At 36.8% G+C, this 15,879-nt stretch overlaps 1 protein-coding gene across 1 annotated transcript in view; it reads left to right on the forward strand.

The window, feature by feature from the left end:
- NALCN (sodium leak channel, non-selective) overlaps positions 1-15,879 on the forward strand; it is a 302,683-nt gene that overhangs the window by 139,635 nt on the left and 147,169 nt on the right. The window contains 2 exon segments of the mRNA XM_046664759.1: positions 5,713-5,880; positions 12,139-12,330. Of these exon segments, the coding sequence (XP_046520715.1) occupies positions 5,713-5,880; positions 12,139-12,330 (360 nt within the window).

A 15,879-nucleotide genomic window follows, 5' to 3' on the forward strand; every position in this document is an offset into this window, starting at 1 on the left:
CAGGTCAGGCTGCTGGGGGGACCTTTGTTGTGGACACAGCTGAGTTTCAGTTTCTCCAGGGGTCCCCTGAGATGTCAGAAAGACTTCCTCATATTCTTGCACCGCCTGGACTAAGGAGCCAGGGCTGGAGAGGAATTGCCTCTTGTCGATGCCCACGAAAGCGACTGTGGGTTTTTAGGTCATTTACCGCAAAAACCACAGTGCCTTCTACTTCCCCTCATTTGCCACTGCTCAAGGGAGCATAAAAGACAAACAAATAAACAAAAAAAAAAACATACAACATATAGCCATGAGCAAGCAAAGAAAAATATTTTCATGCAAAGGGACTCAGAAACTGAGGCTAAAATTTGGAAATCCAAGAACATCTATACAGGAGTTTCCCAATCAGGTAGACTTGATGGAAGTAGGTTTTGGGGTTTTTAAAAAATATCTCAAGAGCAGATAATTAGGGCACAAAACAAACCTTCTGAACTTGACTGAAATTTTCAAAAACTGAGCTGAAAAAGGGCATGGTCATTATTGAAAACTAATTATTAATATGGGAGGTCAAGTGGAAAAAAATAACTCAAAGAAACGGTAAAAATCATGAGGGAAAAGCCAGAGACTGACCACTCAGATGTGAACCACTGGAGCCCCTGAAGGAAAAAGGGAACAGACAGAAGAAGAGTAATAATAAATGAGAGAAGCAAATCTTCCTAAACCAAGGAAAGGCATAAATCTGTAGGCTGAAAGGGCTCCCGAAATCTCAGGGAGATTAAATGAAAAAAAGATACATTCCTAGGCACGTCCTGGCCACTTTCCTTGGTTGCAGGCATAAAGAAAAACCTTTTTAAGCCTCTGAGTAGGCTTAAATAACCTGCAAAAGTAGGATAAATATATTGTGCATTGGATGACTCATCTTCAATATTGGAAAGTAAAAGCAGTGATCCAGTGTATATATATAGACCACTGAGAGAGAAGAATCGCAAGTCAAGAATCTGTATCCAGCCAAAATATTCATGTCAGTGTTAAAAATGCCTTTAAGATAGGAAAGGATTAAGAGAGTATACAACTGGTGATATTTATTTGAGGAAAGTATGCTAATAGGTATGCTAATCATAAGACAAGTACATCATAATCCACAGGAGTACGTAAGAGAAGATGAAATGGAGAGAAAAGTAGTGAGTATTGGATCTAAATGGAAGACGATAATAAAAACGTCAAATCAGGATCCTTGGAAAAAAGGAGAGAGAATTTAAAGGAGAGATAATTACAGTTCAAGAAACTAGAAATAAAATTGTGAACAATCTCAGCAAAAACAGGATTTAGGACGGGGTATGAAGTCAGTGGAGAGTGCAGTGATAGAAGGATGCTGTGGAACTCACAGGGCAGTAGGGCTGTGACGGATGAGTGAGCTCGCAAATCTGTGTGGAGAGGAGTTTACAATTGTTCAATTCTGATGCAATAATGAAAACGTATAGGTTGATTTATGACGGGAATTAAACTGGAGGAGTAGAAAAGCAGAATAGAGGGGCCAGCCCTGTGGCGTAGCGGTTAAGTTCGTGCACTCTGCTTCAGTGGCCCAGGGTTTCGCTCATTCGGATCCTGGGAGCGGACACGGCACCGCACATCAAGCCATGCTGAGGCGGCATCCCACATGCCGCAACTAGAAGGGCCCACAACTAAAAATATACAACTATGTATTGGGGGCCTTTGGGGAGAAGAAGAAGAAGAAGAAGAAAAGAAGATTGGCAACAGATGTTAGCTCAGGGCCAATCTTAAAAACAAAAAAGAAAAGCAGAATAGAATGTCCAAATTAACAAAGGGAAAAAAGAAATTGACAATAATTTGGCCGAGCCAGAAAAGACAAGAAAAGGTTAGAAGGTGAAATAACAATGATGTACGATAAACAGGAAACATAAGACTAAGTATAACTTGGTACATTAAATGCAAGAGGGTTGAATTTTCTAATCAAAAGTCATAGAAAATCCAATTATGTTTAAACACAAAATCAAATAGTATATTGTTTATAGGAGACAGATTCAAGGTGGCTCTGAAAGGTAGCTAAAAAATCACCTCTCTATGAAACAACTAAAAGTGAAATCTAAAATGTTAAAACATTTTAAATGCTTAGCAGAATGGGAAAAAATTAATGAATATCCTCAAGGCCAAAAATTAAGTATGATCTGAGTGCAGAATGCTCGATGGGCACTAAAGCCAGTGGCTGCCCTGAGGGCATTTGCATATCCTTGTCACCTAGAACTTGCAATTTTAAGAGCTATACCCAGGACAGAAGAAGAGGCTGTGCAAGGTGAAGAGTCAGAACAGAGACCCCCCCGACATGACATTGGGACACATGTGGTCTGTACTTCAATGAAAGAAGGAAAAAATCCATCGCTCAGAAGGAAATAATGAGGAAACCTTCAGTCTTGACCTTGACTCCAGAAGCACAGAAAAAGAGCAAGCTTTACTGAAAATGTGTAAATACAAGTTGGCCTTCACTTGAGATTGGAGTTCCAAATCACATTACTTTCAGGGTCTGAGAAACATCGGCCAAGAAATTGATTTAGAGAGGTACCAAATTTGTAAGATACTTCATGCCCCTTGGTGAACTAGTCCTTTCTGGAAAAGTGTATTCTAGATGCAGGTCTTGAAAATCTAGAGGACACTGATGATTCCCTGGCAAAGTGTAAACTACCAAATTGATGGACAGGTATGAAACCTGACTGCAAGAACATTGGAAAGCTTTGATCTACCATTACATAAAGGACTGGGCCCATATGGGTTTTTTGGTGCAGTTTACCTAATTTCAAAGATGAAATAATCTTACTTTATTTAAGAAATTGTGTATCATACAAAAGATGGAAAACTCCGCAGTAAGTTTGATAAACTAACATTAAGCTTAAACCAAACCTGATAGTTATAGTACAAGTAAAATTATAGACCAATTTCCTATATGACAGTAGCTACAAAAATTATAAATAAAATATTATGTGATAAAATATAGCAGGTTGGCATTACCTTCTTGGATTTATTCCAGGAATATACAAGTGGTCAACATCAAGGGCTCTTGTAATATGTTTGATTGCCTCATTGAATTAAAGGCTAAAATCCTGTAAGTAGAATTGGATGAGAAGGAAAGTCCTTAAACGTGGTGGAAATTAATTACTCAAACCTATTGTAACTGTTATATGTGAATGCTGAAAAACTTTCACTGAAAATAGGGAGCAAATTATGGCTTCCTCTTATTACCACTTCATTATTTGGTATATTACAATAAAACTGCTCCATTATAGCTAATGAATTAATACAATTAACTCCAAAATAAATCTTGACAGAAATCTTACCTTCATTTGCAGATGAAATGTATTTATTTTTATAAAACCCAGGAGACTTTATCAAAAATGTTAGAATTAATAGAAGAGTCTAATAAGGCGAGTATAGGAAATCAATATAGGTAAAGCGATAGCTTCTCTTGCCACTGCAACTAACTAGGTAGAAATGGTAATAAATAAATAAGGTAAAAAATGCATTAACATTAGTGACTAGAATATTAAATATAAAGAAACAAATTTCACAAACAAACAATAATATCTTTATGGAGGAAATTTTTATTGGAGGATATAGTCCAAATAAATTGAAAAATGTAATATGTTCCTGGATGTGAAGACTCAATGTTAATCCTTCTAAAGTCCTATTTTAGAAAGTAAAGAAAAAAATCGTAAAAATAAGGATAGACATATGTGACCACATAATATTTAAAGTGTTGATAGAGCTAATGCCACCAAAGTTAAAAATCACACTATTCACTAGGGAAAAAATACATGCAGTTCATATGGCAGATGAAGATTAATGTCCTCAGTATCAACAACTCCAAACACTGATAAGAAAGACAAAACACCACCATAGAAAATTGTCAAGCTTATGTTCCTAAAAATTGTTTTAAAAAGAAAATAAATCTAACTGATCAATACACGTATGAAAAGATAAGCAAAAGTTTGATTAAGTTTGATTATATCTGGTGATGGTACAGATTTAGGACAAGAAACACTTTCCTACCTTACTGGAAGGCAAATGATTTACTGTAATATTTTGAAAGTAGTCTCTCAATATTTTCTAATATTTAGAGCACACAAACCTGTCCTTTGTCCCAGCCACAGCAGGTTCCAGACTCTATTTATAGAAATGAAGGCCCAATAAATACTGATATTGCATAAGGATGGTTAGCGCAGTCTTGTTTGTGAAGTGGCAGGATGCTTATCCTTTTCTCCCAATGACTCCTTGTCAAGGAAGTCAATGATTTATACTCATCAATGAATCAATAGGGAAAATGTTGAATTAAGTAGACACTGAATACTGTGGGAGATTATGCAGCTGGTAGAAAGAATAAGTAGGATCTATATCTCTTAACCTGGTGGGATGTGTGTGATTGTTAGTGAGAAGAGCAAGTGGCAGAGTGACATATAAAATGCACACCTGGTCATGTGATTATCTCTGTTTGGAGGAGGTGGCAGCTGACTGAGAAGGGAATTTACAAAGTGGTTAACATGAATCACCTAAGAAATGTGGGCAAGGGATTTTATTAATACTCTGATTTAGGATTATTTCACAGTTAAAATGTATTACTCTTTTACGTTTTTTAAAAGGGATATGAAAATTTACATCAGGAAGTAACTTGGGCCTTCAGAAGTGCTAGATTGAGAAGTAAGGTTAATTTCCTCCTCACATCTAAGTTAACAATCTGCAATGCTTTTTGTGTTCCATTCCTAAAAATGCTATTATTGAAACTCCATTTTTCTCCACATTTTCCAAATGTGAGTGGAAAGAAATCCCTTCTGATATTTCATGTTGGCCTGGAAAAAGAGAAGCAAGCTCTCCTTTCTTCCTGTCTTCCAGTAAATCTTCTGGGATCCTCTCAGAGGGATGTGTTATGACTAATACCAACACTCACGCTTGTGTTCTTTAATTAGAAGTTAATCTGATATTGTACATTTAAATTCCAGTTGCAAACTTCTTTATAAAATGAGTACTCTTCCCCATAGGATAAGTAAAGGAAAAATAACATGCTGTGTTTATATGAGATTTTATAATAGTATTGGTGTTTGTAATAGCAAATTCATGGAATTAATGAGATAGATTAAGAGGTTGACCTAATTTTAATGTAGTAATATTATTATTAATTTTATTAATGAATAATGTAGAAATATGTTGTATTAGTGCATATACACACATACACATAAATTGCTTGGTGTAGAATCCAAATTTCTCTGCTTGTTTATGTGGCCCAAAGCATAAATGATATTTAAACTTTTTTATTTTAATTATGCTTAGGAATATGTGAGTTGTTTTATAAGACATCTGTGCATTATAGAAACTTTATCTTTAAAAAATACAAATTATACAAAACTCCAGGTTTTCTGTGTATACAGTAATTCTTTAAATAGCAATGACTTTTAAATAATATCAAATAGTGAATAATTAAGAAATAATACCACTCAAATATTTAACATTTTAACATATATTTTTCTGATTGCTGAAGATGTATTTGGTCTACTATGTTCTAGTTGGTGTGTTTCCAAACCTTTTTTTTTTTCAATAAAATGCCATTCTAGATTCTTTTGGCTCCTTGTTTTATATGGTATTGGCTAAAATTTGTGCAGGAACAAATATATGAAATAGTTTTAAACAAATCATAGTTTTAGATTCTAATCTCATTTCTCTTTGTTCCTCTAGGTGGCTTTTACAGTACTTTTTGATTTGGAAGCACTTCTGAAGATCTGGTGTTTGGGATTTACTGGATATATTAGCTCGTCTCTCCACAAATTTGAGCTACTACTTGTAATTGGAACCACTCTTCATGTCTATCCAGATCTTTATCATTCTCAATTCACATACTTTCAGGTAATACAAATAATACCTATTTGTCTTTAGAATTTTTTTCTTTCCAGAGAAAATGCCAGTCACATTATAATAACTATATGTGATTATATATAATAGTTATATATAATTATTATGTAGTAATTACAAACTTTGAGATAGGCCCAATGACATCTTAAGTACAAAAAATAGTGCATTCATCAATTATAACATTATTTTTTAAACTCCTGAAAGTAACAGTAATAAATGGACATGTTTCACATATAGTTCATAGATACACATATTTTATATACACATAGATTATATATCTATACATACATATCAAATTTTAAGATGTTGACACACACTTTAAAGAAAGTTAGAAAGTATGAATTTAATTCCAAGTATAGATCTCCCTTCTCAATAAATTTAAATGTTTGCTCAACAATGACTTACAATTGAAATAAGAAATAAAAATTACCTTTACAGGTTGTAATTTGTCGTACTTTATTATTTATAAATGCCTATTACACTCCGTGATGATTAAATACAAATCCTCTCATTTTTTCTTTCTTTGTAATTGGATCTCTGTTTTTTCAAATATGATAGATTGAATCATATTACTTTATAAATATTCAGTAAACAACGGTAATTATTATGTTCTTTGTAATTGCTGAATAATAGCAGTGTGCTCATTGTTCTTTTAAATACTTGGCCAAAATGATAAAATATGTATATGTGATATCCTAATTTTAAAAATCTCAAATATAGCCATTTTTCTGACTCAAAATTTGTCATTTATATAATTTGTCATGAAAACACTAGAATGTGCATTGTTTTCTTAATAGATATTTAAAAATAGTTGGAGAATACAATGGCAGCAGAATTTTAAAGAAGTGATTCGGAGGAAGAAGATTCTGGCTCCTTAGATGAAAGAAAAAGCATTCCAACTTCTTTGGTTTTATTTGTTGGTTAGACCAAAGCTGTCATTGTCAGAGCAACGTTAGCTTTGGCTGTCAGATCGCAACCTGAAACTGAATACTTCTGATATCTGGAGGAAAGGACATGAAAATATAAGTCACACAAATGAAAAACATCCTGCAAATGCAGATGAAAAGCTGAGCCTCTAGTAATCACAGCAGAGCATGTTGACATCACAGAGGGTCCTTGTGGTTCAGGCTTTCAGTACTGTCAGCATCTGTGGACTTAAATCCCTCATCACTTATTGGCTTATGTCCTTAGGCTTGGCTGTCATCAGTGAGATGGCTGGGGCAAGAGATAGGCACACATTTAAAACTCTTGATACAAAATGTGCTTCCCAAACGTATATGCTCTTGGGCACTGCTGTCTAGGTTCACAAAATCAACACGAGCATTTAGTACCCGCATTAGAGAATCATTGTGCATAATTATAGAAAAGTCTACCTGATAATCGAAACTATTTGATATGTTTCTTGCAAACCTATTAAATTAACCAAATAAAGAAAAATATCAATGCCTATTTCAGCAAGGGTACAGGATAAAAGGTATTCAGGACTTTAAAATTCTTATAGTTTCTTGCAGGTAATTTTTCAGTGAAAAGTTAGAAATAGATAAAAATCTCATGTGCAAAGATATTCATTTTGGAATTATGAGAAAAAAATGGGAACTGTTTAAATGGTAAACATTTGAGGAATAGCTTAGCAAGTCGTATGCAAATCTGACCATAAAACTAATGATTATAATGAATTTGTAATAAATTAGAGATGTGATTATGTTTTATTTAGATACAAGACTGTATAAAATCATATAACATGTATAGCTACATATGTATACATGTTTCATATATAACATATATAGCTGTATGTATGTATATACATAAAATACCTGTAAAGGGAGAAATGATTGGAAAAAATAAACCAAGTTATTACAAATTATTAATAGTCATTATCTCTAGTTTTTTCTACTAGTCTGTTTTTCACAAAATGTCTCAAACTAGTATGCATGGCTCTAGTCATTTTATACATATAAATATAGATATACTTACATAGTATGAACTCAATGAAGTTTGCAATTTTAATGTCTTTGATTCTGGATTATAATTTGTAATAGTTTATGTTGATAGTTAAGTGATTTTCATTTGTATCTCTCTATGCGTGGCCATATTTATATTTTTTTAATGAAATAATTAAAAACTACTTCAGTTATTTTGTAGCTGAAACATAAATCTCTCAGGGCTGGCCCAGTGGCATAGTGGTTAAGTTTGCATGCTCCACTTCAGCAACCCAGGGTTCATGGGTTGGGATCCTGGGCACAGACCCACATATCACTCATTAAGCTGCTGTGGTGGCATCCTGCATACAAAAATAGAGGTAGATTGGCACGGGTGTTAACTCAGGGACAATCTTCCTCAAGCAAAAAGAGGAAGATTGGCAATAGATGTTAGCTCAGGGCCAGTGTTCCTCACCAAAAAAGTAAAATAATAAAAATAAATCTCTCAAAGTGTCGAAAGGATTTTTTGCAAATTCCCATCTGGAGAACGCACTGTACCGAACAGATTGGCTCTTTATGGGCCCACTTTGATCTCCCTTGTTGGTCCTCACACTTCTCATTTCACTTGACCTTTCTTCGCTGTATTGGCAGCAAGTCCTTCCTTAGTGAATTTCTTTTTTTTCATATTTAAATGAAGTCAACAGTTTAGTGCAAAATGGTTCCCTTTATAATATCAGTTATTTCTGAGACTAATTATTGCTGCTATTCATCCGTCTATTCAAATGGTATTTTCTAAACATCCACTCTGTGCCAGACACTGTTCCAGGTACAGAGGATAGAGGTGAACAAGGCAGCAAAGATCCCCACGTCAGCAAGCTTAAATTCTAGAAGGCAAACAGTTCACAAACAAGTACGCAAAAGAACGTGGAATACCAGTATTGGAGATGCTATAAGGAAGACACAAGCAGGGTAGAAAGGATGGAGGTTGTGAGGCAAGGGTGCCGTTTTAGGTGAGTTGCTCATGGAAGCCCTCTCTGAAGAGGTGACATTCAAGCAGAGACTGAGTGAAGAGAGGAGGGAGCCATGAGGAGGTCTGGTAGAGAGAACCACAGGGCCCTGTCCTGATGTGTTCAAGGAGTAGCATAGAGGCCAGCGTGGCAGGGCTGGAATGAACACAGGGCAGCCTTATCCTGTGGGAAGTAATAAGGTCTTACAAAATGCTATCGTTCTGACATACTGGGATGATGTGATGACATTGGCCAGTATTTATGGCGCATTTGCCGTGTGCCAGGCACAGGGCTGAGTGCGTTGTTTCATTTGTTTCTCATACCCTATGAAATAGAGAGTATACGTGTAAAATGAGGTCCCAAGAGATTTAATAACTTGCCCAAGACCACATAACTAGCAAATGGTGGAAACTCATTCCCAAGAAGTTTAATTTCATGGTTCATATTCTTAACTACACAATTTCTGTGGTATTTCACTATTAGTCAACAGATGATCTTTAAGAGACAGACTTAGAAATGTGACCAGGAAAATGTGCTTTGGGAACGACCACAGAATGTTCTATAGTGAGTGCTTATTTTTGACAGTATGGTTTACTTTATTTCATATCTGTAGGAACACAAAATCAAAAGGCCTTGTTGGGCAGACAGAGTGAAAATCATACTTGTCCCCAAATAAATGACAAGGCATAATTAGAGTCACTGATAAGTTTCCATGGGTGCAGGCTTACCCCTTTGAAAATGCTGATCAGATCACCGGTGTGGGAAGAGTATGTTCTGTTTCTTCCAGCTAATGAAATATTAACTTATCAAAATTGCACAGATGTGCATAGGCTGTTTTTATTAGAATTTGGGATAGGACTCCAAATTACTTAATCTTCTAAATATGATTTTAATACAAGTGGAGGAAACACACAATACTGAAATTCAAGCTATAAACCAGTTAAATTGTTCCTATAAACGTTCCTGGACTCAGCTGTTCACAGATTAGATACTGAATCATTTATGTCTGAGAATAAGCAAATCTGGTAAAAGTGAGAAATCTTTCCAAATTATTACTCTGGATATTAGTATGAATGTTAATATTTTAATAGCTCTTATGATAAAGCTGTTTGTTATTTGGAAAGATAATCTGAGTGTAATATGTTTTGAATTGGGAACGTATGTTAAGAATTATAACACGAAAAACGGGTAGCTTAACCATGCGTATGGTATAATGTTTAATTTGAACAGTATGATTTCTCACATAAACTTTCTTCTTTAAGTATTGTGTTAAGGATGTTAAATTAGCATGAAGGAAATATACATTTTCTCAACTTCCTTAAATGTTTGTCTGTTAGTTTACTAGACATGCAGCTGCAGACCACACCATTTGTTTTCTGCAGACAGTTGGAATGATATGGTTCCCCATCAGTGTTTCCTGTTAATTCAAAGTTTAGGGGGGTAAATGTGGCTACAGGTATGGCAAAATTCAGAGGCTAAAATGCTATTATTGGGTCTCAGTCTATTTCTCCACTCACCTTTCTTCTGTGTTAGTATCATTCTTAAGCTGGCTTTCTCCATGTGGTGGCAAAGATGGCCCCCAAAAGCTCGAGGCTAATGTGTTTCTTACAGTAATGCCAATTGGGGATAAAAAATGGAATACTTTTCATAGGTCCAACAAGAGTTCTGAAGATGGCACTGGTCATTGTGATACTCTGTCCAGGCCTGGATCGTGGGCACCTGCGAGTCCCTTTGGGACCTCATGGACCAAGAGTGGAGAAAGAGTGATTTGCCAAAGGAAAATCAGCGAGAGTAGAAAGCTAGGCATGCTCGAAAAATCCAAGCATACCTTATTTTACACATGTAAAAGTTAAAATGTAGGTTTTTAAAGCATTTCCTGTTTTTATAAAACTATATTCAAAATAGACTATGATTTTCATCTTTCTTCTCCTAAACAGCCTTCACAGATACCTTAAGCTCTTATTGATATCGAACCATCTTGGACAACCTTTTATTTCCCATAATTCGTTTATCCCAAGATCACATTTTTCCTATTTTAATATCTCTAAATTTGGGACCTGTCTTATAATCAGTGGTGTGGTATCCTTTAATTGGCAACATTTTTTTATTTCTGAGAGGCATTTAAAAAAATTGATGACATCTTAGACTTGATGAAAAATGCTATTTTTCCATACTTTATACTTCAGCTTTCAATTGTATACTAATTTATATTTTTAATCTTAAGAGCTGCTTTTTATATTATACTCCCTTTGTGTTAGTAGTCATTGAATCTTATTTGTCCAACATGATGTTTGGCACATAATAATCAATCAGTATTTGTTAAATGATCGAGAGAATGAGTTTATTAGTTAGTTATGGGTGGGGATTTTTGCATTTATATACCTGCAAACCGTCAAAAAATATGTGTGTTTAGGTAAAAAGCTACGCAGATATAACAAAGATCTAAAAATACAGGTCTGACATAAGACAGAAGTTTGTTTCCCTCTAGTAGTTGGTGGGTGTCCAGGGAAAGGAGATGACTGCACTCCGCATGGTCATCCAGGAAGCCAACCTGTTGAGTGGGACTCAATCTGTCAACTTCTATACGAGGCTTCTATTTTTGGTGCAAAGGGGCTATTCTAGTTGTTGCCATTTCCCTGCCAGAGAAAGGCATAAAAAGAGTATGCGCAGCAAGTCTGTTTACTTTAATGCGTCAGAAGTTCCAAAAATCATTTCCTTTCACATTCCGTAGGTCTGAACCTAGTCCACTGGCCATCCCAGCTGCAAGTTGGGCTGGAAAATGTGGTCCATAACCCTGCGTAGCCACTTGCTAGGCCGAAATTCAGGAAGTTCTATTACTTAAAGGAAGGATAGAACGGATATTAGCATATCAGTCTCAACCTTAAGTAGAGACTCCTTGATCGAAGGTTTTTAAAAAATTCCCCATGAATGTACAGTAATACCGAAGGTTTATTTTATGAGACAATGAATATAGCTAATATTGAAGTAAATGTTTTCTTCTACATCTGAACATTAGAAAAATATCAATTTTATTTCAACAATGTGTATTAGTTAATAGCTCTTTGAATTATCAAGTTATATGTTAAGACACTTAGTTGCCACCATTTTCCTCCATTCATTTGGGATTCATTGGGCTCTGGCTGTAAGGCAGGCGCTGAGCTAGACTGGTACCTTGGTTATTCTGTTGCTACTATTCATCTCTAGCTGCTCAAATGGAAAAGTGTGATTTTATAAAGTACTATGAAAAATGAGGTTGTAGTATGCACTTATTTAAGAATCCGTGTAAATAAATGCTCAAGTATGTGTGTTCTTCTCTCCCGTGATAGGTTCTTCGAGTAGTTCGGCTTATTAAGATTTCACCTGCGTTGGAGGACTTTGTGTACAAGATATTCGGTCCTGGAAAAAAGCTGGGGAGTTTGGTTGTGTTTACAGCCAGCCTCTTGATCGTTATGTCAGCCATTAGTCTGCAGATGTTCTGCTTTGTTGAAGAACTGGACAGATTTACAACATTTCCAAGGGTAAGAAGAAAAACTGCAGTCAGGTTTTCATTATTCTTATTTTAGTAATAATGATTAACATTAGAGGTATTTCACTTTAACAGTGGTTCAAAAATATTGTCGTATTTTTTATTATTTATTATAAATTTTTATAAATTATTATATATTTTATAAAATTATTATAAATTTTATTATTATAAATTTAATATTTAAAAGGATCCATTCTGCAAGGTGCAGGTGTTTGAGCACATTTTCAGCATTGTCAGATTATACATCAGTTCTAAAATTCTGGAAATAATCTAATAGATTGAGATGTTGACACCAGTAAAGATGGAAGCTAGTATTCTTAGTACCTTTACATGAAAATATACCAAAATTTTTAAAGTGTTTTTGTGTTCGTGAGAGTTACCATTTTAAAATCTGCCTTACAGTTTGTATATTTTTATGTCAAGCATGGTCCAGAAGGAAGATGTTGATTTTTCAATGTAATAAAATTCATAAACTCTTCAGATTAGAAATGTCTTTAGACAATCGTCAAGTTCATGCCTCTGCATTCTCCTGAAATCACTTTGGCTAAAAAGGAAGTTAAAAATCAATCTGTAGACAGAACTCATGTGGAAGATACAGCCCCTAATCAGGGGATCCTGAAAGGTAACTTCATGTGGATTTAGAAACATGAAAAAATATAATGACCAAGATGGTGAATGTATATATTTTCACCATAAGCTGAAATAGTAAGGCCTATTATATGGGAAGAATAATCTTGGGTAAGAACAGCATATAATATATTTTTTAAAACATAAGCTTTGAGGGCAAGGGTGTCTGTAGTCATAACAGACTAATATCGCCTGAGTTACTTTTTTTACATCTTGCGCTAAATTTGTTACTCATTGCCAAGCATTTGTTGAGTATCTGTCAAGAACCAGGGGGTCTTGGTGATCCTGGGACACAAAAACAACTAAGTTCCAGTCCTCAAGAAATTCTCAGCTGAGGGGGGTGACCAGTAAGTAAACATAAAGCATGAGGGGCCTTGATAAAGGCAAGCACAAGGTGGTCTGGGAACCCAGAGGCAAGATCCACAGCCAAGAACAGAAAAGTCCAAGAAAGCTTCTTGGAGGTTACTGAAGAACAGTTGGATATAGCCAAATGGAGTGTAGGCGAACAGTGTTCCAGGTTTTTGGGACAACATATGCTAAAGGTCCAAGGTAAGCCACGTCTTGTTCCAGAACTTATAAAAGAAAGATGGTCAATGACAATAGGAGGACATAAAGCCAAGGAACTTTTTTTTTTTCCTGAGGAAGATTTGCCCTGAGCTAACATCTGTTGCCAATCTTCCTCTTTTTTTGCTTGAGGAAGATTAGCCCTGAGCTAAAATCTGTGCTAATCTTCCTCTACTTTGCTGCCACAGAGTGGCTGACAAATGGTGTAGGTCTGAGCCTGGGATCTGAACCCCCAAAAGCAGAGCATGTGGAACTTAACCACTACACCATGGGGTCAGCCACCCAAGGAACATTTAAGTTGGATGGAAGTGTGATTGTGTTTAAATGATGATGAGAGGGAGCAAGGAGAGGGTGAGATTAAAGATGTATGACATAGGGGCCAGCCCCATGGCATGGCTGTTAAGTTCCAGAGCTCCACTTTGGTGGCCTGGGGTTGACAGGTTTGGATCCCAGGTGCAGACCTACACACTGCTCATCAGGCCATGCTGTGGTGGCATTCCCACATACAAAATAGAGGAAGATTGGCACAGATATTAGCTCAGGGCCAATCTTCCTCAAGCAAAAAAGGAAGATTGGCAACAGATATTAGCTCAGGGCCAATCTTCCTCACACACACACACAAAAAAGTATGAGATAAAGAAGAAGACAGCAAAAGTCTCCTGAGGGTGACATGCGGAGCACCGGCACAAAGATTGGTCTTAGGCAGGTGTTGACTGTCAGGTGTCGAGGTGGTCATGTGGGACAACAAGCCAAACTGGAAGTCACAGTGAGCCTTTGTTCACTTATGGACAAGCAACAAGCAGAAATAAGCACCAGCTCCCCAGCGGACTGTTCTCCCCACTGAGCAGTGCTGGGCAGGCGTCCAGTGGGTCGGTGCAGATGCAGCCGGGAGAGAGGGATCTTTGAACTGCCAGGAGCCCTGAGCAAAGGCTTTTACCCACCATTTTATAGACCCAAGGGAGGAGGATGGAGAGTGCGGAGAAGAGGAAGGGCTGGGAATGGAGAGTACTGAGTCAGAATGAAGTCAGTGCCTCAGCAGTGGAGGCCCCTCAGTGAGGTGACCTCCAATTGGAGGCACCTAGGCTAGCAATGCAGCTTCTCATATGAGCATGGCGGCCTGGGGGGACCCAAGTCCTTGACTGTAGCTCCCTCCAAGACCTCAGTGCGCTGGTTGTGCACCAAGGCTGGTGTGGGCAGGGCAGCTTGCTCCGTGATCCTGCTCCGCAGAGTTTGTCATTGCCTGTGGTTGAGCCACATGGGATGCCTATGGTCTGGAGCCACGCTCCTCAACCGGAGCGTCAGCCATCCCTCCAGGGATGGTGGGATGCACGGACAGTTGACAGTGATCTCGTTAAGCCCACTTCTTCTTAGTCTGCCCCCTCGCTGCCCCCTCGCCGGTAAATACAAATTGCAGACCGCCATCTTTCACACAGTAACATCGAGACCATTTGTACCTCAGTCTATCTCTCAGGACCGTTGAATTCAGTACACAGTGTTGGAGCTCCACGGACGGTCAGCCATTGTTCTAGGCACGGGGGATAATAAACGGAAAACAACTCTCAGTTCTCTTCTTTATTTACACAGTCTTATCTTAATTTCATATCTTCATCTTTTACCATTTCCTCTAATCTCACCTCACGGATTTTATATCCCTTACCCAACACTTCTTTGAGCCAGATGGTTTTGTAGTTTAGAATATTCCAGATATTATCAGGATGACATCACCCTGCAGAACTGTCTGAATTAGCACCCTGTAGTCAACACATTAGTATGTCTGTAGCAAAGCATCAATCTTCAGACAAAGAAGGATAAATAGAGACAATAAGTAAGTCTTAGGTCAGATTAGACTTTTGCCCCTGAAGGAGCTACCGAAAACAACACAGAACACCTTTGGCTGTTTTCAGATTTTTGTATTGAAGTTGTGAATATGGGCTGTGGGCCTGTACAAAGAAGCATTGCGGATCTTGTCACTCAGGTCTGATTTCACATCCTCACTCCATCACTTTCCCTCTGTGGACACTGGACAAATTAAAGCTTTTATATTTTTACATCTAAAATCTAGGCAAAAATAGTATTTTTCTTGTAGCACTGTGTATATTGAATAATACAAAAAAACAAGCCAGTTCTGGGCTTAGAAAGCATTAAAAAAGAGTTTTATTATAGTCTGTATACTATATTTAAAGTTGGTCTGTTAGTATCTGTATAAAAGACAAGGCTGCCTTAGATTTGTCCCACTTAGCCCCTTGGGGTTTGCTCTGTTTTTCCCAGCCATAATAGTAATCAAGTAGCATTACATTTTCCAATCTCCAATGACTGAATTGTGCCTTTCTGCCTGATTACTTTGACCATC

The sequence above is a fragment of the Equus quagga genome, chromosome 6 (genome assembly GCF_021613505.1).
Source record: "Equus quagga isolate Etosha38 chromosome 6, UCLA_HA_Equagga_1.0, whole genome shotgun sequence".
Lineage (NCBI taxonomy): Eukaryota > Metazoa > Chordata > Mammalia > Perissodactyla > Equidae > Equus > Equus quagga.